General features: G+C 54.2%; 2 protein-coding genes across 8 annotated transcripts; both read left to right on the top strand.

Moving 5' to 3' along the window:
• The first annotated feature begins 9 nt into the window (after nt 1-9).
• Nucleotides 10-4,121, top strand: MRPL2 (mitochondrial ribosomal protein L2). Of its 2 annotated transcripts, none has more exons than XM_037053269.1 (7): nt 10-164; nt 1,849-2,014; nt 2,637-2,778; nt 2,891-3,006; nt 3,081-3,191; nt 3,445-3,518; nt 3,875-4,121. In XM_037053269.1, the coding sequence occupies exons 1-7, from the start codon at nt 99-101 to the stop codon at nt 4,085-4,087; spliced, it is 888 nt and encodes a 295-aa protein (XP_036909164.1). In that variant the 5' UTR covers nt 10-98; the 3' UTR covers nt 4,088-4,121. The 2 variants fall into 2 exon arrangements, with proteins under 2 accessions (XP_036909164.1, XP_036909156.1); XM_037053261.1 differs by having other exon boundaries at nt 104-290.
• A 269-nt stretch (nt 4,122-4,390) lies between these two features.
• On the top strand, nt 4,391-20,432 carry CUL7 (cullin 7). 6 transcript variants are annotated; one of them, XM_037053166.1, is made up of 26 exons: nt 4,391-4,505; nt 5,582-6,163; nt 6,538-6,689; nt 6,828-7,328; nt 7,824-7,962; nt 8,063-8,259; nt 8,552-8,780; nt 9,327-9,564; nt 9,646-9,751; nt 12,773-13,000; nt 13,286-13,376; nt 13,478-13,649; nt 13,819-13,924; nt 14,214-14,309; nt 14,497-14,672; nt 15,019-15,152; nt 15,490-15,672; nt 15,954-16,060; nt 16,151-16,333; nt 17,210-17,370; nt 17,561-17,777; nt 17,888-18,155; nt 19,100-19,245; nt 19,388-19,514; nt 19,597-19,802; nt 20,047-20,432. In XM_037053166.1, the coding sequence occupies exons 2-26, from the start codon at nt 5,590-5,592 to the stop codon at nt 20,368-20,370; spliced, it is 5,061 nt and encodes a 1,686-aa protein (XP_036909061.1). In that variant the 5' UTR covers nt 4,391-4,505; nt 5,582-5,589; the 3' UTR covers nt 20,371-20,432. The 6 variants fall into 6 exon arrangements, with proteins under 6 accessions (XP_036909061.1, XP_036909087.1, XP_036909069.1 ...); XM_037053174.1 differs by lacking the exon at nt 4,391-4,505 and adding an exon at nt 4,539-4,773 and having other exon boundaries at nt 9,330-9,564; XM_037053182.1 differs by lacking the exon at nt 4,391-4,505 and adding an exon at nt 4,539-4,773 and having other exon boundaries at nt 16,181-16,333.
• Nucleotides 20,433-22,214: the final 1,782 nt, after the last annotated feature.

Genomic DNA, 22,214 nt, shown 5'->3' with positions numbered 1-22,214 from the left:
CTTAAAGCCGCCAGAGGATTGGTTCTGACCGCGCGCAGGCAGGAAAGGAGGTGTGTGCACAGCTCGCTCCCGGGTTCTCCCTCCTCCTCTTCTACGTCATGACCAAGCGACGGCACGAAGGGTGTCCTCAGCATCATTCCAGAGCGCCCGACTGCTGTCTAAAGGTAATGGTGGCGTGCTAAGCCCAGTGGACCATGGCCCTGCGGGCACTGACCCGTGCTCTGAACTCTCTGAGCCTGGCGTCCACGGCTGCCGCTGCCCCCGGCCCGAGCCTGGTCCCGGCCGCCCAGGTAATCCACCTTACCCGGAAATGAGTCTGTTTCTGTTCGGGCCGCTGGAGATGGGGGCCCCGGGGATGGGAGGCAGAGATACGAGTCTAGTCAGTAGTCACGCTGGCCCGTGGTGTTAGGTAAATCACTCTAATCCTCAGCCTTCTCCTCTATAAGTGTTGCCATCTCACAGGGCCACTGGATTCCTCAGACGAGTTATTGAAGGTGAAAGTGCTTTGCAGAGAACCGGTTGTACAGGTTTCAGTATAATTGGCACTTACTGGGTGCCTGTCATAAGCCAGGCTTAAGTAATAGAGGTGTTAAATAAGTGAACTCTTTTCAACTACTCTAAGTTAGTTAGTTGCACCTTATATTAAGATTCCCATTTTTTAAAAGATTTTATTCATTTATTTTAGAGAGAGGGGAAGGGAGGGAGAAAGAGAAGGAGAGAAACATCAGTGGGTGGTTGCTTTTCGCGCTCCCCGTACTGGGGATCTGGCTTGCAACCCAGGCCTGTACCCTAACTGGGAATGGAACTGACGATCCTTTGGCTGGCAGGCCCAAACTGAATCCCCAGAGCCACACCAGCCAAAAACTTTCCCATTTTCATGTGAGAAAACTGATGAGTAATCCAAGGCCATACACCAACTATTTGAGCTAGATGGTCTGGCTTCAAAGCTTGAGCTCTTGACCATTATAACCATTAAGAATGCTGAGGTTAGCCCTGGCTGGTGTGGCTCAGTGGATTGAGCCCGGGCCTCCGAACCAAACAACCGCGGTTCGATTCCCAGTCAGGGCATATGCCTGAGTTGCGGGCCAGTTCCCAGCAGGGGATGCACGACCATGCATTGATGTTTCTCTCCTTCTCTCCTTCCCTTCCCCTCCAAAGATAAATAAAGTCTTTAAAAAAAAAATACAGGTCAAGGCAGGTCAAGGTACCAAAAATAGGAGCCTAAGGTGAAGGTAACAAGGTCCCTAGTGGGCAATTCGTGAATCACAGAAAAGAGTTGTTGAAGTCTTGCTCTGGACCTCTCAGGATGATGGTAGAGTTTGGCAGATGCATACTTAAACTTCAAAACTTATTCTGTGAAATCCAGGAATATAGCAGGGAACAAGACAGAAATGATCCCTTTTCTCCATTTGTATCTGAAAAAAAAACCCCCAGAAATATAATGCAGATTGGCAAAAGGCATTGGTGCTGATGGTGGTATATGGATGTGTGGAAGTTACCAGATCTGGAAAAGGGAGTTGTTTGGACAAGGAAAAGCTTCTCCTTCCTGGAGGCGGAGAATAGAGCCAGATTTAGTAGAGCATCAAGAGAAGAACATTCCATTATAGAATAGAAATACTTCAGAGGTGAAAGGATCAAATGAGAAGAGGTAATCAACACACACCTGGGTAAACATTGCACACTGGTATTTGCACAAGCTGTGAAGGGTAAAGTTTTTAGACGGCTAATCTGGGACATTTCCAGGAAGAAGTGTGCTACACGCTAAACTTGGTTTCTGCTCTGTCCCTTCGTTCTGTGATGCTGCTTCTTTAATTAGCTTTGAAGTGAAAGATTTCTGTCTATCTCCAGGTGACAAACAATGGCTTCCTTCAGCTTCCCTCTGCCTTTTTGCTACCTTGCCGCCCAATCCTTACCACTGAGGCCCTTGGTGCCAAGTCTGTGTCCTGGAAGAGTCGTACAAAGTACACCATTAAACCACAGAAGATGAGGAAGTCTGGGGGCCGAGACCACACAGGTGGGAGCAAGGGCAAGAGGATTTAAGCAGTAAGGAGAAAAAACATGGTAGGACCTTGGTTCTTTATATTGATACAGGCAGAGGAATGTAATTAAAACACATTTATCAGACTCCTACATATAGTATGTAATTAAGAATGAGAGCATAGAATACAAAGCAATAGACAGGTGGTCCGTGTTCCTAAAGACAATCTAGATAATTGAAGAAAACTGGACATACACAGCAAGTTTCATGGCATTCTTCTTCACACCCTTCAGACACTGACAACAGTTGACCTGAAGCCTACATAATTTTATTAACCAGTGTCATCCCAATAAATTTAAGAAAAAAGAAAAAAATTGTAACAGTTGAAATAGAGTACTGTTTATATGGCCCTCAGTAAACTTACTGAACTTAGTAATTTGTAAAGAATTTATCTGGAGGTTTTACACAGTTTTAATAATCATATAATTATGTTTTTACCAAGGTGTGTGTGTTTCCCCATCCCCATTTACTCCATTGTGCTCTGTAAATTTTTTTATCATTTTCTGCTTGAGTCACAATCTTGGGAAACACTTCTTCCTGCCAAAGACAGGCCTGTTCATCTGACCTGGCTTATGCCCCCTCCCTGTCCTGACCACAGGCCGAATCAAAGTGCATGGTATTGGCGGGGGCCACAAGCAACGTTACCGCATGATTGACTTTCTTCGGTTCCGGCCGGAGGAGGAAGACAAGCCAGGACCCTTTGAGGAGAAGGTTATCCTTGTCCGCTATGATCCCTGTAGGCAAGTTTGCGATATGGGGTGATGATAGCATGACTGAATGACTGCTCTGTGGCTTTTCAGAAGATGTGGGGTTGCCTAGATGGTCTGTTCACCTGTCACTCGTCCTGAACAGGTCAGCAGACATAGCTCTGGTTGCTGGAGGCAGCCGGAAACGCTGGATCATTGCCACAGAAAACATGCAGGCTGGAAATATAATCCTGAACTCTGACCACATAGGCCGAATGGCAGGTGAGAGATGGTCACCAGATGTGCCTGGGCTGAGAGGCTGCGAGTGTTCTGGTGCTGATAAAATTCTCTTTTAGTTGCTCCTCGGGAAGGGGATGCACATCCTCTTGGGGCCTTGCCCATTGGGACCCTGATCAACAACGTGGAGAGTGAGCCAGGCCGAGGGGCCCAGTATATCCGAGCTGCAGGTATGAAAGAAGGAGCTGCTTGGGGTCTTATAATTTGGAAGGCCGGGGGTAACTAGGGTCACAATTCTATGAGGCCATGGGCCCGCATCTGGTCCATTTGCAGAGGAAAAGAAGGGAAAAAAAAGGCAAATGAAAATGAAGAAGTGCTTGTGTTTTTACCTAAAACATGGCATGCATCCTGCTTCAGTGCATATGCTCCTAAGGGGCAAGGCTGCCCTTTGTGGAGGTGGCCAAGCTGCTTCTCCCTCCCCAGGGACATGTGGGGTGCTGCTCCGGAAGGTGAATGGGACAGCCATCATCCAGCTGCCCTCTAAGAGGCAGATGCAGGTGTGTACAGGGTATAAGTGGGAGGGATCAACAAGGGAGGAATTTTTGGAATGTACCTTTCCTAGCCCACATAGCTCCCAGGTGTTTTGTGTTAGGGACCACCCCGAGCTGGGTCTGACCTTGTCTGCTGCATGAAGTGACTGGGAATGCTTAGTCAGGCTGTCACCATAATGGTGTAGAAAACTCTTCGGTTTTCAATTTCTGTAGGACCTGCACTCAGGCTTACTTATGTTGTGCTTTTTCCCCTGTCCTTTCCCTTCTCACTGAGTGTCAGGACCTCCCCAAGAGTCCTGCCCTCAACATTAGCAGGCTTTTCCCCCACACGATGCATTCTCTTCATCTGCTTTCTCTGTCAGGTGCTGGAATCGTGCATAGCAACAGTAGGCCGAGTATCCAATGTTGATCACAACAAACGGGTCATTGGCAAGGCTGGCCGGAACCGCTGGCTGGGCAAGAGGCCTTCCAGTGGGCTGTGGCACCGCAAGGGAGGCTGGGCTGGCCGAAAGATTAGGCCGCTGCCCCCAATGAAGAGTTATGTGAAGCTGCCGTCAGCCGCTGCCCAAAGCTGATACCCCTGGATTATAATAAAATGACTTCATTTGTTATCTGTTACTGTTGTTTTGGAAGGGGAGATGGTAAATACTGGACCCGGGGAAAAGAACGGAGCTTACAAATGTGTGGGGAGGAGAAAGGGGAGGATGATGCGGGGCAAAGACTGTTGCGGCTGCAACCGCTTCGTTTCAGTTCCTTCACAAGTAATGCAGGAGGGAGTCATAAAAGACCTACAAGGTCTTACAAAGCTGACTTGGGAAAACGGAGAAGGCACTTCCGGTGGGAGGAGGGAAAGGAAGAGGATAGGGTGGAGAGGAGGAGGTGGGGCCTCGCGTTGCCAAGGTGGCACCCAACAGCTCCGCCCCAGGGCCCTTTTCTCGGGATGCAGTGGAATCAGCCAGACCACTGGGCCAGTGGCTCAGCCCCCAGAACTGGGTGGGTGGCATGAAGGGTTGTAGCAGGCCTGCACGCCCTGGCAGTGACAGTGGCCCAGCCTCTGGGCGCTGAGTCCCTGCAAGCCACACCCCCTGCCCCAACGCTTGTCCTGCAAGGCACGCCCCCTCCCGCCTCTCTACCTCGACCCCCTTGGGGGGCCCAGGCGGAGCCCAAATCTCTGCCAGCCAGCATCGCCGCCATCGTCTGCGCTGCGTCCCTAGCTCAGAAGGACAGGCCTCTCTCACCGGGACCCCAATCGACTTCTGAGGTGGCCAGAGCCCCACCGCGGCCCCCTGCTTCTATCCTGGGTTTTCCTCCCCCAACAAGCCCACACCGAGCTTTCCCCGCACCGGACCTCGCGTACCCCTATTCCACTGTGCTTCGGGATTCTCCTTTATTCTGCCTCCGGCCACCCACCCCCACCTGGTCGCGCGTGCGCCCCGCTTCGGCTTCTCGGGTCTGTGACCCTCGCCCACCAAGCCTCTTGCCTGTGACCCTTGTCCACCAAGCCTCCAACCCCTCACCTACCGGGTCTCCTGCGGACTTTGTCAGGGGTCTTGCGTTGCCCCCACTGGCCTTTCTGCTCCAGTGCCTCCAGTCACATGCGCCTGCAGCCCACCAGCCCCTCCCAATCCGTGGCGCCATGCGCCCTACCCAACGACTCATTCTCTGAGTCTCCTTCCTCTGCGACTCACACTCCTGTGCTTCAAGCATCAGAGTTTACCACATACACTCTGGTGTCGTTCCTCAGCATCCCACTGCCCAACACACCCTGCTCTGGGCTGCCCCCACCTGTCCCCTTCCCACTGCTCCAAACCAATCCACTCTAGGCTATAGGGCCTTAGACCCTCCTTTTAGCCCCCAAATTGTGTATTCTCTCACAACAAACACCCCAGTGTTCTACTTGGGTCTGGCCCCACTGAGCATGCAGCAGGCAACTCCTGGGCCTTGCTTTATTTACCCCACCCAGCCCAGCAGCTGGTGCCACATTAGCTTCCCCTCTCCTGCTGGTCCTTGATTTTCTGACCTCCCCTCTCACTCTCGCTTGCCTGTTCTCTTTTTCTTGTCTGCCCCAGGTGCCAGGATGGTGGGGGAACTCCGCTACAGGGAATTCAGACTGCCCCTGGGGCCCGGCTTGCATGCCTATCCTGATGAGCTGATCCGCCAGCGAGTGGGCCACGATGGGCATCCTGAGTACCAGATCCGCTGGCTTATTCTGAGACGTGGGGAGGATGGGGAAGGAGGCCAAGTGGACTGCAAGGCTGATCACATCCTGCTATGGATGTCCAATGATGAGATCTATGCCAACTGCCACAAGATGCTGGGCGAGGATGGCCAAGTTATTGGGCCTTCCCAGGAGACTGCAGGGGAGGTTGGGACTCTGGACAAATCTGTGCTGGGGGAGATGGAAACGGATGTGAAGTCCCTGATTCAGAGGGCCCTTCGGCAGCTGGAGGAGTGTGTGGGCACCGTCCCGCCTGCTCCTCTGCTTCACACTGTCCACGTGCTCAGCGCCTATGCCAGCATCGAGCCCCTCGTGGGGGTCTTCAAAGACCCAAGGGTCCTGGACTTGCTCATGCACATGTTGAGTAGTCCTGATTATCAGATCCGCTGGAGCGCAGGCCGGATGATACAAGCCCTGGCCTCTCATGATGCTGGTGAGGAGTGGTGTGCAGAGGAAGGGAGACCAGGAGAGGGGCTGGGTTGGCTTAGGGCCTCACAGGACACTGTAGCAGGAGTGTGATCTCATCAGTACATAGGAGATCTGTTGCTCTTCTCTCAGAACTGGAAGAAAAGGAGGTGGGGAGGTAGGTATGGGCATGTCTGCAGAAAGAGGAAAGACTGAGTGTCCAAAAACCTCATATTAATTGGCTTTCTATGGAAGTTTTGTCTTTTGAAGCAAATCAGCAAATCACAGCATTCCTAGTGTGAGGTGGAAAAAGGATTGGACCAAGGGAGTAAGGGGATCTAGGAGAGATGCCTGGGAAGGTTGAGGTTAGGGACCAGTTACTGACTGGGGCGTGGGTTACAGGGACCCGGACCCAGATCCTTCTGTCACTGAGCCAGCAAGAGGCCATTGAGAAACACCTGGATTTTGACAGCCGCTGTGCTCTGCTGGCTCTGTTTGCACAGGCCACACTCTCTGAACACCCCGTGTCCTTCGAGGGCATTCAGCTGCCGCAGGTATTCTGTCAGGGGCACTGGGAGTGAAGCTAGGGAAATCTAGGGGCCAGGCCTTTACACCTCTCTGTAGAGGATGGTGTGGAGAGGGGGGCTAAAGGTTGGACAGAGCGGATATACGCCAAAGGTTGTGTCCTACAGGTCCCGGGAAGGCTGCTCTTCTCCCTTGTGAAGCACTATTTGCATGTTACCTCCCTCCTGGATCAACTGAATGACAGTGCTGCAGAACCAGGAGGCCAGAACAGCTCTGCACCTGAGGAGTTGAGTGGGGAGAGGGGTCGCCTAGAGCTGGAATTCAGCATGGCCATGGGCACCCTGATCTCAGAGCTGGTGCAGGTCATGCGCTGGGACTGGGCCGCAAGCAGACAAGGGCCCTCGGCACGGTCCTCCAGTTCTATCTTCCAGCCCCCGCTGGCAGGTGCAGGCCTCAGGCTGCCCCCCACCCAGGCCCAGGCCTCTCTCAGGAGGTCAAGGCGGTTTCGCCCTCGCTCTGAGTTCGCAAGCAGCAATGCCTATGCCTTGTATGTGCGGGATACGCTGCAGCCAGGGATGCGGGTGCGGATGCTGGATGATTATGAGGAGATCAGTGCTGGGGACGAGGGCGAGTTCCGGCAGAGCAACAGTGGCGTGCCCCCTGTGCAGGTGAGCCAGCGCATGGTGGTGGGACACTATTGGGGATCTTTTTGGGTGACACATAGCTGGGGCTTCCATGCAGGGGGCTCTGGAAGGTCACCCAAGGAGAAAATCCCAAGGGAATCGAAATGGTCAAAGGGGGGGTCAGCAATTGAGAACAGGGGCATTGGAAGGGCTGAGAAGATCTGTTTAGGAGTCTGTGAGGTCAGAAAGACCCCCAGGAAGGAACTGATATAGCAAGGCTCTCCCAAAAGCTGGGGTTGGGGAGGCAGGGTGGTTGATGCCAGGAGGAAGTGTAGGGGCATAAGCCATTGAGGATGGGTGAAAAGATGAGGCAGAGCGTGTTCGTGTTCTCCCTATGCCAGTGTTTTGCTATTTGGAAGGTTTTTCCAAACCTGGACAAGGGTCACCTGAGGGCTATATGTCCTCATCACTGGTCCACAGCCAGTCTTTAAGTGAGGTCTCTATTCTCCTTCCCTTGCTGTTTCCCCCCACGTCTTCCAGGTGCTGTGGGGATCAACAGGCCTCACCTATTGGGTACACTGGCACATGCTGGAGATTCTGGGTTTTGAGGAAGACATCGAGGACATGGTTGAGGCTGATGAGTACCAGGGTGCAGTGGTCAGTGGCACCCAGGGTGTAGGTGAGCCCAAGGAGGAAGCTGCAGTAAGCTTCGAGCACGGGGCCAGCAATCTGGCTGGGTGGGCAGTGATGTCGCTTTGCCCTGTGACCTATTTCCACAGCCCTGCCCTGCTGGCGGTGGAGGCCCATGACAGAGCTCGATGCCATGCCCTGCGTGCCCCCCGAGGATGAGGACACTGAGGAGAACCAACACCTGAGCCAGGCTGAGTGGTGGGAGCTCCTCTTCTTCATCAGGAAGCTGGACAGACCTGCCCATCAGGAGGTTCTCCAGATCCTGCAGGAGAACCTGGATAGGGAGGTAGAGCCGGCCCAGAGACACGGAAGTTGGAGGTCTCCACTGCAAGGGTCGCCCTGCGACAAAGCATTTGAGAGGCCCAGGGTGGGTGGGCAGATTGACAGTGTGAGGGGCTGCAGGGGAAGGATCTAAAATGTCTGGGGGTGTTGGCGAGCTGTTTGGGAGGAGCCAGCTGCCAGCCATGAGAGCTTCAGGGTGGGCGAGGCATGTGCAGAGATGCCTACCCCTGCCAAGGAGCCCTGGAGCCTCGCTGCTGGCAGGGATGCCTGCACTGAGAGCTTCTCCCCGATGACAGATTCTGGATGACGAGGTCCTGGCTGAGCTGGCCATTCCCGTGGAGCTGGCTCAGGACCTGCTGCTAGCCCTGCCACAGCGACTCGATGACAGCACTCTCAGGGACCTGCTTAACTGCCGTGTCTACAGGAAACACGCCCTGGAGGCCCTGGCAGGGCAGCCTACTTCCCCGTCCCTGCTGGAAGCCCAGGCCCAGCCTCAGGAATCAGCAGATGCGGCCAGAGTGAAAGGTGGGGCACCAAACAGAAACAGCAGCTCTGCGGAGTGGCCTCCAGGAGGGCACGAGCGTAGGAGCGAGGGCTGTGCTGGGTTTTGTGCAGTCTCATTTGGAAGAGATGGCATCTCGGGAACAAGCCAGAACTTATTCTAGATGAGCGATGAATGAGAAAAGCAGACATTGTGCTCCTTCCAAAGACTGAGGGAGGATGTAATGTTTAAAGCCTTAAAAAGCCCACTCCCAGCAGTTAATTTTTTTCATTGTAGAGAAAAACAAATTATTGCTTGTTTTTAGATACAGGGAAATGCTCTGTTTTTCTGTAGTCAGGAAGCTCCTTTGCAAATTTAAGGATATACAATATAAAATTTGTCATGAAGTTGTCTTACAAGTACATAATGAGATACAATGAGATCCCCAAACCTACCTTTTAGGGGTACCAAACAAATCAAAGACATGTTTAGGAGAAATTAGGAAACAAGATTGAGAGTTACTTATCTGTCCTTCTCTGATTCCTACGTCACTAACAGTAGCCAACCCTGTGACTTCCCCCATCCTATAGCAGAAGAGCCCCTGACACAGTGCCCCTGCAGTCCCCTGCAACATCTGGTGGAGGGTCACGGGCCAGCTGGGAAAACTGTCCTGGATCTGGAGCAAGCCCTCAGCTCAGAGGGGACCCAGGAGAGTGAGGTCAAGTCGCTGCTGCTGCTGCTGCAGCGGCAGCCCCAGCCCTTCCTTGCGCTGATGCGGAGCCTCGATACTCCAGCGGCCAGCAAGGCCCTGCACCTGGCCGTTCTGAGGTGATGGCGCGGTGAGAGGTGGGGCTGTCAGAGGGGTCTCCGAGGCTCGCTGCACATCTCTCCTCCTCCCCTGCACCCCAGAATCCTGACGCGGTTGGTGGACTTCCCAGAAGCACTGCTGCTGCCCTGGCACGAGGCCATGGATGCTTGCGTGGCCTGCCTGCAGTCCCCAGACGCTGACCGAGAGGTACCCTGCCCTGCTCTGGGGAGACGCTGAAGGCAGAGGAGAAAGGCAGCCTCTGAGGAGGCAGACCTGCTGGGTGGGGCTCTGCAGGGCACAGTGGAGCCTCTGTGTTTTCCATGTGGGTTTTGTTTTTAAAATTGAATTTTAGTTTTTTTAAGACTTTATTTTAATTAATTAATTTATTTATTTTTTTCCCAGTAAAGCTATCGTTTATTTTTTCGTTTTTTGTTTTAAATATATTTTATTGATTACACCATTACAGTTGTTCTATTCCCCCCTTCATTCCCCTACACACACCCTCCCCCACCATCCCCCCTCTTTAGTTTATGACCATGTGTCTCAATTTCTTTAGATTCTATATTACCCCCACTATTCTCGCCCTCCCCCTATCTATTTTCTACCTACCATCTATGCTATTTTCTGTGCCTTCTCCCCCCTTCTCCTCCTCCAACTCCCCTGTTGCTAACCCTCCATGTGTTCTTCATTTCTATGGTTCCACTCCTGATCTAGCTGTCCTCTTGGTTTGCTTTTGTTTTAGGTGTGGTTGTTAATAACTGTGTGTTTGCTGTCCTTTCACTGTTAATATTTTTCGTCTTCTTTTTCTTATATAAGTCCCTTTAGCATTTCATATAATAAGGGCTTGGTGATGATGAACTCCTTGAACTTGCCCTTATCTGAGAAGCACTTTATCTCCCCTTCCATTCTAAATGAAAGTTTTGCTGGATAAAGCAATCTTGGCTGTAGGTCTTTGGATTTCATGACTTGGAATACTTCTTTCCATCCCCTTCTTGCCTGGAAGGTCTCTTTTGAGAAATCCACTGACAGTCTGATGGGTACTCCTTTGTAGGTGACTGTCCCCTTATCTCTTGCTGCTTCTAGGATTCTCTCCTTCATTTTAGTCTTGGCTAATGTAAGTATGATGTGCCTTGGTGTGTTCCTTCCTGGGTCCAACTTCTTTGGGACTCTCTGAGCTTCCTGGATTTCCTGGAAATCTATTTCCTTTGCCAGACTGGGGAAGTTCTCCTTTATTATTTGTTCAAATATGTTTTCCACTCGTGGCTGTTTCTTTCCCCCTTCTGGTACCCCTATAATCCGGATGTTGGAACGTTTAAAGATGTCCTGGAGGTTCCTAAGCCTCTCCTCATTTTTTTGAATTCTTGTTACTTCACATTTTTCTGTTTGGTCATTTTTTCTTCCTTCTGGTCCACTCCATTGATTTGAGTCCCAGTTTGCTTTCCATCACTTATGGTTTCCTGTGCATTTCCCTTCATTTCAATTAGTTTAGCCTTTATATGTCCCTCTAATTTGTGACTATAATCAACCAGTTCTGTGAGCATCCTGATCACCAGTGTTTTGAACTGTATCTGAGAGGTTGGCTATTTCTTTTTCGCTTACAGTTATCAGCTCTGGGGCTTTGAGTTCTTCTTGAGCCATATTTTGGACTATTTGTGCCTATTACATATGCAGATCGGAGCCCTAGGTATTCACCAGGGCGGGGCAACTCAGTTGCTGGGTTGTGACGCTATATGTGGGGGTGGGGTCCAAGAGGGGCAATGGCGGGCCTCCTCTGCTGCCTCCCGCCTCTGGGGCCTGTGTAGTCTGTCCCACTGCGCGCGAATGTGTGACAGCGGTCAGCCTGCCGCCTTGCGCCCTCACTGGGTCCGCCCGATGCTACCCCTACCCCGGCTGCCTGGGCACCTGAGTCGGGGGATCCTTCCTGTCCGACCCCGCTCCGCTGCTGGCTCCGCCCCTCTTACAGGTCCAGTTGAACGCTTCGTTGTTGTTGGACTTCAGTATAGTTCAATTTTCTGTTCTTTGGCTGCATCTTTGTTTACTAAACCTTTGTTGTATTCAAACTTGGTTGTGAGAGAAGGCACAGTGTTTCCACCTACGCCTCCATCTTGGCGGAAGTCCTATTTTAATTTATTTTTAGAGAGGGGGAAGGGAGGGAGAAAGAGAGACATCAAGGGAAAGAAAGAAGAAAGGGGGAAGGGAGAGACATCAGTGTGTACGTGCCTCTCTCACACCCTCCCACTGGGGACCTGGCTCACAACCCCAGCATGTGCCCTGACCGGGAATCAAACCTGCGACCCCTTGGTTCATAGGCCGGCACTCATTCCACTGAGCCACACCATCCAGGGCTGAATTTTATTTCTTTAAATAGGTAATACATTCACACAGTTCCCAAATCCAAATGATATAACAAGGTATACACCAAGAACTCTTACTCCCATCCAAATTCTTGTTTTCCTCATACCCCCCCAAACACCCCTTAGTGGTAACCACTTGTATTAATTTATATATCCTTATGTGTTTCCTATGTAAATATAAACAAACCCATATACATGATCTGCCCCCCGCAAATATATGGTCTCACTTGCCATATCCTTCTTTACACAAAAGGTTGTGTTCATATAGCATCAAGAGCCTCGGTGGCTTCCATTTGACTGGACCTGTGTGGGGGAAGGGGGAGGCAAAGGGGACCATCATATCCCATAGTCCCTTGCCACAATGGCATCCTGGGCATGGAAGGCTTGGGAAGGGGCAGAGGACTAGGGACCTGGTGACAGTGGGCATCTGCAGTATCCACTTTGGGCTGTTACCCAGATTGTAGTTTCCAAGGCGGACTCCCTTGGGTGCGCACACACACCTCTGGTCCCTCCTGGCCACCTCCCCACCCCCAGGTGTCTGCGTAGTGCCTAAGGATCCGAACATGCAGCCCCACATCTGGGCCTGAAAAGAAACAAGCCAAGATGCGCTCCGCTCCTCTTGCAAACAATCAGTAGTTAGGAACCCTAGCCAGACAGGGCATCTCCTGGCCTTTCCATTGCAGTTGTCTTTGGATCCCTCACTCCACCCAGCCCTCATGTCTCCTCCGTCCCTGTCTTTGTCCTTCCTCATCTGTCTTGTTCACTGCAGTAGCCCCAGCCCCCGGCGCATACTCGGTGTAAGTAAACATTGCTGCCGATGCTCTTGTGGCCTGTGCCTTGTCCCCTTTAGTCACCTCTCCTACTGCCATCGTAGGTACTCCAGGAACTGATCTTCTTCCTGCACCGCCTGGCCTCGGTGAGCAGGGACTATGCCGTGGTGCTGAATCAGCTGGGAGCCCGAGATGCCATCTCCAGGGCCCTGGAAAGGCACCTGGGAAAGCTGGATCTGGCTCAGGAGCTGCGGGACATGGTGTTCAAGTGTGAGAAGCATGCCCACCTCTACCAGAAACTCACCACCAACATCCTGGGAGGCTGTATCCAGGTCAGGAGGAAGGCCGGGGAAGCTCATGGGTTCCTAGGTGGGTAAGAATAGAAGCCTGAGCACTGGGGGGGGGGCGGGGGAGAGTGTTTCTGAAGTGGGAGCAGACAGGTGAGTCTAGTAAACCTGGGGGTGTTTGTTCTCTGCACCTCTGCCCCGCCTGGACCTGTTCTGCCAGGGTTATGGAGGAGTCCCATCGCTACTGAGTCTTCCTCCATTAGTATTTCTGTGTTTCTCCACGTTCCTCCCTCCTCCCTGTGCCCCTTCCCTCTGGTGTTCCGGCTGCAGATGGTGCTGGGTCAGATCGAAGACCACAGACGAACCCACCGACCCATCAACATCCCCTTCTTTGACGTGTTCCTCAGATATCTGTGCCAGGGTTTGTGCCTGTCCCCACATTCCACCACGCTCCCATCCCTGCATCTGTTTTCCCTCCACTTGTACCAGGCTGTGACTGCCACCCCTCCCCACTGTCCCCAGGCTCCAGTGTGGAAGTGAAGGAGGACAAGTGCTGGGAGAAGGTGGAGGTGTCCTCCAACCCTCACCGGGCCAGCAAGCTGACGGACCGCAACCCCAAGACCTACTGGGAGTCCAACGGCAGCACCGGCTCCCACTACATCACCTTGCACATGCAGCAGGGCGTCCTTATCAGGTGACGTGCTCCAGGTGCCTGCTTGGCCACACCTCTACTTCCCCACAGTTTCCATGATTGTTTTGGGGGAAGCACCATCCCCATGAATATGATCAAAGGGTCCCCTTGGCTCTGTCTTCAAGGACATGACTGGTTCCAGTTTCAATTGGTTCCTCTTCCTTTCTCCCAGGCAGCTGACTCTGCTGGTGGCTAGTGAAGACTCAAGCTACATGCCGGCCAGGGTGGTGGTGTTCGGGGGCGATGGCACCAGCTCTCCTAACACAGAACTCAACTTGGTAGGGAACCCTGCGTCATTAGACCACCCCTGACAGGACCAGCTCTCGTGCCTGGACTCCTACATTCCTCCCTGTCTTGCACCCTGTAGAAAGCAGTCCTTGATCCCTGTGCCTCTGAGATGGCATCAGGCCCTGAGTAGTGAGGGTGGCATTAGCACCCTTTCATCAGGACGCTGCACAGCCAGGGCCTGGGAAGGGAGGGACACAGTGAGGGGACAGGAACCGACTTGTGCTTTCAGCACTCTCATCCACGCCTTTGGAGGCAAAAACCCCCTCTGCCCCCCGGCAGGTCAACGTGATGCCCTCTGCCAGCCGGGTGATCCTCCTGGAGAACCTGAACCGCTTCTGGCCCGTCATCCAGATTCGCATAAAGCGCTGCCAGCAGGTGGGGCGGGCTGTGGTGGGTGGCTCCGGGCATGGGGCTCTGCGCCCTGCAGCTGTTGCAGAGCATGGGCCAGAGCTCCAGCCTGGGTTGTGGGCAGCTCCAGTAGCAAGGCATGAGGGTGTGACTGACTCCAACCCATTGTGAGGAGAGTGTGGACCAAGTGAGAACAGATGTGTGCGCCTTGCAGGGTGGTATCGACACGCGCATTCGAGGGTTGGAGGTCCTGGGCCCCAAGCCCACATTCTGGCCAGTGTTTCGGGAGCAGCTATGTCGTCACACGCGCCTCTTCTACATGGTTCGGGCACAGGCCTGGAGCCAGGACATAGTGGAGGACCGCAGGAGCCTCCTGCACCTGAGTTCCAGGTGAGTGTGAGCATGTGTGTGTGCCTGTGTGTGTAAAGGGTGAGAATATTACAGATGGCTGCTGGGTGGGTTCTGTGGAGGGCATAAGATAGAGAGCTAAAACGCTCATGGTGGGGGGCTGGAATGCTCTGCAGTTTGGGGAGGGGAGGAAACAATAAAGAGAAGATTTTGCTGGTGGGCTGCAAGTGGGATGTGCCAGTTAATGTGTGGGGAGTTGTCTAGTGCTGAGCAGGGATTTGGTCTGGTTGCTGGGGGTGAGCTGGCAATCTTAGTCTGGGTGGTCACCGGGTGGTCACTGGGGTCACCTTGACTCTCTGACACCTTCCTCCTCCATCATCATCTCCAGACTCAATGGGGCTCTGTGCCAGGAGCAGAATTTTGCGGATCGCTTCCTCCCTGACAACGAAGCCGCCCAAGCACTGGGCAAGACCTGCTGGGAGGCCCTGGTCAGCCCCCTGGTGCAGAACATCACCTTCCCTGGTAAGCACCCTGACCTCTAGCCCTCTGTTCTGTCCTACCATTTACCCACTAACCAGCCTCTTCTTGCTCTGCCCTAGAGCCACCTGGGTGATGCTCTTGGCCCTTTTGGGGACACGCATGTTCGTTTGGAGCCCCAGGGCCCCCTTCTCATAGCCCAGGGGCCACCTCCTTCCCCATGTCTCTCAGTGCCAGCTGGCACCATAGGTCGGGAGGGACCTCGCCACCTCCTTTCCCCATATCAATCTGTCTAGTTGCTTCTTCTCCACACTCCAGTCCTGCCAGGCTCTCTGTCTCCCTGGAGATGTGCTCTGCCTTGGCTTGTTTTCCCTGCCCCTAGATGAGGATGGCCTCAGCCCCCTAGGCTGGCTGCTGGACCAGTACCTGGAGTGTCAGGAGGCTGCTCACAACCCCCGGAGCCGTGCGGCAGCTTTCTCCTCGAGGGTGCGTCGCCTCACCCACCTGCTGGTGCACGTAGAGCCCTGTGAGGCGCCTGCTGTGGTGGGGGCCACTCCTCAGCCTAGTGAGTACTGGGGGATTTGGGCAGGAGCTCAGGTAGGGGTACAGCCCTGTGCACCCTCAGTCACATACTACAGCTTCTGCCCCTCTTCACCCTACTCCTCCCGATGTGGTCAGCCTATTCACCTTCTAGCTGTTTTGTCACTCCCACCCAGGAGCACCATTTGGGGTGGCAACATGTCAGGAAAGGCCGCAGGGCTCAACCTTGAAACCGGACTAAGGAGCTGAGGGGCTGCCCCCATCTTGCCTCTGCCCCTCCCTCTGCCCCTCCCTCTGTCTCCACAGAGGGCAGAAACAGAAGCCATGACTCGAGCTCCCTGGCTACCCAGGGACTTCCCAGCAGCATCCTGAAAAACCTGACCCGCTGTTGGCAGGCCGTGGTGGAGGAGCAGGTGGGCAGGGGCCAGTGCAGGGAGGGAGGGTGGAACTGTGATGGTGGCATGTTGGGTCACCTCCTCACGCCGCTGCCCCTTTCCCCCTAGGTGAACACTTTTCTGACCTCACACTGGCAGGATGATGACTTCGTGCCACGCTACTGCGAACACTTTAATAAGCTGCAGAAGTCAAGCTCTGAGCTGTTCGGGCCTCGGGCAGCCTTCCTGCTGGCGCTGCAGAATGGCTGTGCTGGGGCCTTGCCGAAGCTCCCTTTTCTCAAAGCTGCCCACGTGAGCCTCCCAGCTCGCCTCAGCCCCGGGCCTCCCCACACAGACTCTCCGTTCCCACCTGCTCACGTGGCCCAGCTTTCCCTTCCCATTCAACAAGCGACATGTATCAGCATATGACCATGTTACCTAAAGTTCAAAGGAAAAAATCATTAGCCGCAGCGTGTAGCCCTGCTGTATCTTGATATATTTTCTCCTATTTGAATGCAGGATTTAACAGTTTACCCAAGAGGAGCTAAAATGCTCTCTCCTTTTTTCCTTGATCATTACATTAAAAGCCTTTTCCAGTGTTGCTATTCACCCTCACTTTTTATTTGTGCATAAATTCCATCTAATGGATGTATTATAATTTACTTCCCCATTGCCATCATCCCATGAATATTTAACAAGTGCTTAAAATGTCTCAGACACTGCATAAGAGCTGAAGATAGACAAAGTCTTTCCCCTCAAAAGTTTACCATCTTCTAGGGAAGACACAGAGTGAAGCAAATGATAAAAATAAATGAAGATGTGACAGGCTTCCTGGCTCGCAATGACCGGGGCAGCGGGAGCAGGAGCCACGGCTGCCTGGTTGCCTCCCGTGGTTCTGTTTCATCAGTAACGCCGCAGCGCGCCCATCTTTGTGCACGGAACTTATTTTCTCACATTATTGTTACTAGTTCAACTTTTAAACCTGTTCCAATATGAAAAACACTTCACAATTTTTAACATTGATTTGCACAATTGTTAATGACTTTATAAAGGAGTTTTATGAAAGTGCTGACCAGTTTATGAAGCTTTGAGCCCTTCGTATCTGCTGTGTCGGACCCGTCTCCCTGCTCCCACCCACCACCTCCACTCGCCAGTTCATGGTTTTCCTGTGCTCTTCCCACTGCCCAGGTGAGTGAGCAGTTTGCCCGGCACATTGACCAGCGGATCCAGGGCAGCCGGATTGGTGGGGCCCAGGGGATGGAGATGCTGGAGCAATTGCAGCGGTGCCTGGAAACTGTCCTGATTTTCTCCAGCCTGGAGATGGCCACCACGTTTGAGCATTACTACCAGTGAGTGTAGACCTAGGGAGTGAGAGTTGCGGGGGAGGCAGATGACAGGGGCAGGTCCAGCTCTCGGGGCCTGGAAGTCTAGGGTCCAGGCAGGCTGGAGGCCAGGAGCGGGAGGGCCTGGGTGGAGCCAGGAGCCTGGGCGGTGCCGAGAGCCCACACTGAGGCCGGGCCTGGGCTGTGTGTGCTGCAGGCACTACATGGCGGACCGTCTCCTGAGCCTGGGCTCCAGCTGGCTGGAGGGGGCCGTGCTGGAGCAGATCGGTCCCTGCTTCCCCGGCCGCCTCCCCCAGCAGATGCTGCAGAGCCTGCGCACCTCCGAGGAGCTGCAGCGCCAGTTCCACGTCTACCAGCTCCAGCGGCTTGATCAGGAACTCCTGAAGCTGGAGGACATGGAGAAGGAAATACAGGTGGGTTCCAGGGAGGGGATTAGCAAATGGCAGCTGGGAAAGAAGAGCAACATGGAGCAGACCAGAGGAGGCCCGCTGGCTTTTGGGAACCCTGTGTTTCTTCCCTTCAGGCGGGCCATGAGGCCAGTGGCAAGGAGCATAAGAGAGAGTGTGAAGAGGAAGCCGAGGAAGCTGGAGCAGCAGCGGCCACAGATGCGGCAGAAGAGGAGGAGAACGAGGACCTCTACTATGAAGGGGCAATGCCAGAAGTCTCTGTGCTAGTCTTGTCACCACGCTGCTGGCCCATTGCCTCCATCTGCCACACACTGAACCCCAGAACCTGCCTGCCCTCCTACCTGAGGGGCACTTTGAACCAATATTCCAACTTCTACGAAAAGAGTAAGGAGGGAGACAGAGGGAACTGGGGTCTGGGAAGACGTTGGGATACTGGGGAAGAACCTGGGGTTGGGTGGATTTGAGAAGAAAGAGCAGGAGGTTGGGTTTGGGGTTATCATGCACCAGGTCCCCAGAGTATTGCCTTTTCTGTCCTTAAAATAAGACCCAGGACTGTCTTTGTGGGTGGCGAGGAGGATGGAGGCAGGAGGCATCTGAGGCCACCAGAAAAGGCTGCCTCTCCCTCAGTGGTAGGTGTCTGGCTCCTGGTCAGTCGCTGTAACCTAAGCTCCCCACTTGGGGCTGATCCTGGGCCCGGCAGTGGCAAAGGAGGGGGAAGAGAATCAGACCTGCCCTCAGGGAGTCCCAGACATTGGGTTCTCTCTCAGGGATATTCCAGTTAATGGGAGCCCCCGTCCTTCCTTCCTTCATGGTTTTGTCTCCCTAAAAAAAATGGTGAACGCACCCTGGCTGGTGTAGCTCAGTGGATTGGGTGTGGGCCTGCGAACCAAAGGGTCTCTGGTTCAATCCCCAGTCAGGGCACATGCCTGGGTTGCAGGTCAGTCTCCCCAGTAAGGGGAGCACAAGAGGCAACCACTCATTGATATATCTCTCCCTCTGTTTTTCCCTCCCTTCCCTTCTCTCCAAAAATAAGTAAATAATTTTTTTAGATGAGGAACTCCTTAGAGGCCCTAATCAGCCTGCCTGATACAGGGCTATGCACACAGCAGGCTCCCCGATGCCTGAGGCTCATGTGGGAGTCAACGGAGAAGGCTGAGCTCCAGAAGGCTCGGGCCAGGAACCACAGTGTCCACAAATGCTGGGCCCACAGTGTCCACACTCTGCAGAGACTGGCAGGGGCAAAGCTCAACCGACGGCGCACCCTCACCGGCCCCAATTCCCTTCTTTCCCTGCTCTTAGCCTCCCTCCTCCTCCCTGGTCCTTCTCAGGTCAGAGCTACCCTACCATAGAGCAGATCCCACAGAAGCGGCTGCAGTGGACGTGGCTGGGCCGGGCTGAGCTGCAGTTTGGGGACCAGACCCTGCACGTGTCCACCGTGCAGATGTGGCTGCTGCTGTATCTCAATGACCTGAAGGTGGCCCAGCTGTCTTCCTCCCTGCTCTCTCCCACCCTGCCTCTTACCCTTCTTCCTGAACTTTGACTCCCATCCTCTTCCCCTCCACCCTCTCTGTCCTGCTTTTGGGGGAAGCTCTGAATGTTCCTTTCTCTTCTCTAAGGAAGTCTCCATAGAAAGTCTGCTGGCACTCTCAGGGCTCTCTCCAGAGATGCTGAATCAGGCAGTTGGGCTTCTCACCTCTTCAAGAGGACCCCTGGACCTTCATGAGCAAAAGGATGTCCCAGGAGGTTTGTATTTAGGGCAGAGGGGCTTGGGCCAGGGTCAACCTCATCATATGTCACCCCACCGAGTGGCTCGTGCTTGTTTCAGGTGTGCTCAAGATTCGAGATGACAGTAAGGAGCCCGGGCCAAGGAGGGGTAGTGTGTGGCTCATCCCGCCTCAGACCTACCTGAAAGCTGAAGGTGAAGATGGCCGGAACCTGGAGAAGAGACGGAACCTTCTGAACGGCCTCATTGTCCGAATCCTCAAGGCCCATGGGGACCAGGGGCTGCACATTGATCAGCTTGTCTGTCTGGTAGGTGGGAGTGGGCACTGGATGAGGGAGCTTTGGGGTGGCGGGGATGTGGTCCACAGTGGCAGGTAAGTCCACATTTGAAGCCTCTGGTTCACTATGGTGCCTGTAGGCACAGAGATTGAGGTTGGCGTGCACCCGGTGTCCTTAGAACTGACTGCTCTGGCAGCTTGTGCTTGGGGTGGAAGGGAGATGTGGGGTAAGCTGGGTGTCTGACCTGTTGTTCCCCCTCCCTTCTCCATACCAGGTGCTGGAGGCTTGGCAGAAGGGCCCATGTCCTCCCAGGGGGTTGGTCAGCAGCCTGGGTAGGGGGTCTGCCTGCAGCAGTACCGATGTCCTCTCCTCCATCCTGCACCTCCTGGGCAAGGGCACAGTGAGACGCCACGATGACCGGCCCCAGATGCTGTCCTATGCAGTCCCCGTGACTGTGATGGAGCCTCACACCAAGTCCCTGAACCCGGGCTCCTCAGGCCCTGACCCACCCCTCACCTTCCACACCCTGCAGATTCGATCTCGGGGGGTGCCCTATGCATCCTGCACCGTCACCCAGAGCTTCTCTACCTTTCGGTAGCCCTGGAGATGGGACCAGAGCTGGGGCTTTCTACAGAAATAAAACATAGGAGTCGGAGGACATGACCTGTGTGGTGACTACCAGGGATCTGACAGGGTCACGGGGCACTTTCCTGGCTAAATGGGAAGAAGAGCCCTCTGGTTCCAAGGCCATCTTGTGTCAGCAGCCACTTGTAGGGTGAGGGTGACAGCCTGGGGAGGAAGGTGGAGGAGTCAGGTATGACTAGCAGGGATGAAGTGGACAGGGATGGACCTCCCCCTTCGCAGAGCGGGTGTGGTCAGAAGGGCTCCATTTTCCTTCTTTGTGGAACTGGATCGGTCACTGTGGGATTCTGACGAGCACCAGGTGTGGGAACATTTGACGTGGTGAGGCTTTGCCAATGGCCACCACACCCAGCAGTGAGTGTGCCTTCCCTAGTAAGGCTGACAGGGGGACGGACAGTGAGATAGAGGGCACTCGAAGGGACCCAGGGCCAAATGTGTGCCATCCAGACGCTTTAGGGTCTGGGTTGGAAGTGGACCTAGATGGAGCTCTCCTCATTGCCCACCCCTGGCTGTTCAGAGCAGGCCACTGTCACCAAAGCCAAACCCCAACCAGTCCGGTAGGCAGGGCTGCACTGAGGATGGCCCCCCACCCAGCACCACCCACACCAAGGCAGGAGGGGTCAAGCTAGGGGGGCCGAGTGCCAGGGGTGGAGCTCTGCCTTTTGGCAAAGGCCATCAGGGGAGGAGGGAAGGAGTGACCCAGGCATCCTGAATCCATAGTTCTTGCGGCCAAGAGGTGACTAGGACAAAGCTACAGAATAAAGGAGGTGGGTGAAGGGATGAGTCAGGTGGTGACAGAGGGTTCAGAAGCCAGAGAGAACTGGGTGCCACCCAGGACAGATTTGGAATAGAATTCATAAGGGAAAAAGAGGTCAGGATTTGGGAGAGTCAGGGTGCCCAGGGCATGGTGACAAACCAGAGGGCCAACAGGGTGGACACAAAGGGCCTGTGCTTGCTTTGCTCAATGGTAGGGTGGCCCCATGGAGCTGTCGCTGGTCCTCACAGCAGAGCCACAGGCAGCAGCAGTCTCCGGCTGTGGCAGGCCCCAGGGCACACCCGGCTGCTGTAGTGTCCCACCTGGGTGCCTCTCCACCTTCATGCCAGAGATCATGACCTACTCTCTCTTACTGGTCCAGGCCATGCCCATTCTTGAGGTAGCCTTTAGAGTCAGAGCTTTTTGCCCTTCTCTGGGTTCTCACACTCTTCATGAGCCTGTCCTCCACCAGAAACCCAGAGGGTCCCTGGGCTCTGGGAGCCAGGCAAGCATGCAGCACTGCAGGGGACAAGATGGGTCTTTCTCAAACACTGTGCTGCTGCCACCACCCCCTGGGCTCCTAGGTGGGCTGAGCATCACACTACTGGTCTCCCTCCCTGCACTTGTTCAACTCCATTCATCCTCAGCCACCCTGTCCCTCCGTCTCCCACAGAGGACCTACCTGCTCATCTGCAATGGACAAGTCTCTAGCATTTGGTAAGCGAAGAACTTCCCAGCTGTGGCCCCCAAACTTGGCATGTTCTTGTCTGCCATCCAGTTCCTGTGTTGCCCCCTGTCCTTAGCACACAATCTCACCCCACCCTCGGACTCTGGCTTGGCTGATTTGCCCTCATTCAGCCACCCAGGGGGCAGTCCTGACTTGGCCCTTCTCTCGCCGGCACCAGTGAAGACCTGAGCCTCTTTGTCCGCTGTCAGAACTTGCCATCCCCAGAGGGCAAACCACGGATGACTCAGTAGACAGCAGTTTGCTACCCTGACCCCCTGTGAGGTCATCCCCACAGCCTGACTTCCTATCCCTACAGCTG

Source organism: Sturnira hondurensis, unplaced genomic scaffold (assembly GCF_014824575.4).
Source record: "Sturnira hondurensis isolate 20B ecotype Veracruz unplaced genomic scaffold, ASM1482457v3 Scaffold0000880, whole genome shotgun sequence".
NCBI lineage: Eukaryota > Metazoa > Chordata > Mammalia > Chiroptera > Phyllostomidae > Sturnira > Sturnira hondurensis.
Note: the sequence above shows the minus strand (reverse complement) of the source record. Positions and strands in the feature narration are given on the sequence as shown.

Excerpts from the sequence above, each read along its gene's own strand:
- MRPL2 (XM_037053261.1), top strand. The coding sequence starts at position 195 with ATGGCCCTGCGGGCACTGACCCGTGCTCTGAACTCTCTGAGCCTGGCG. Across the intron at positions 2,015-2,636 it reads TGGGGGCCGAGACCACACAG|GCCGAATCAAAGTGCATGGT; the intron begins GTGGGAGCAAGG and ends TCCTGACCACAG. Across the intron at positions 3,519-3,874 it reads CCTCTAAGAGGCAGATGCAG|GTGCTGGAATCGTGCATAGC; the intron begins GTGTGTACAGGG and ends TTTCTCTGTCAG.
- CUL7 (XM_037053166.1), top strand. The coding sequence starts at position 5,590 with ATGGTGGGGGAACTCCGCTACAGGGAATTCAGACTGCCCCTGGGGCCC. Across the intron at positions 13,001-13,285 it reads TCCTGGGAGGCTGTATCCAG|ATGGTGCTGGGTCAGATCGA; the intron begins GTCAGGAGGAAG and ends TTCCGGCTGCAG. Across the intron at positions 13,650-13,818 it reads CAGCAGGGCGTCCTTATCAG|GCAGCTGACTCTGCTGGTGG; the intron begins GTGACGTGCTCC and ends CCTTTCTCCCAG.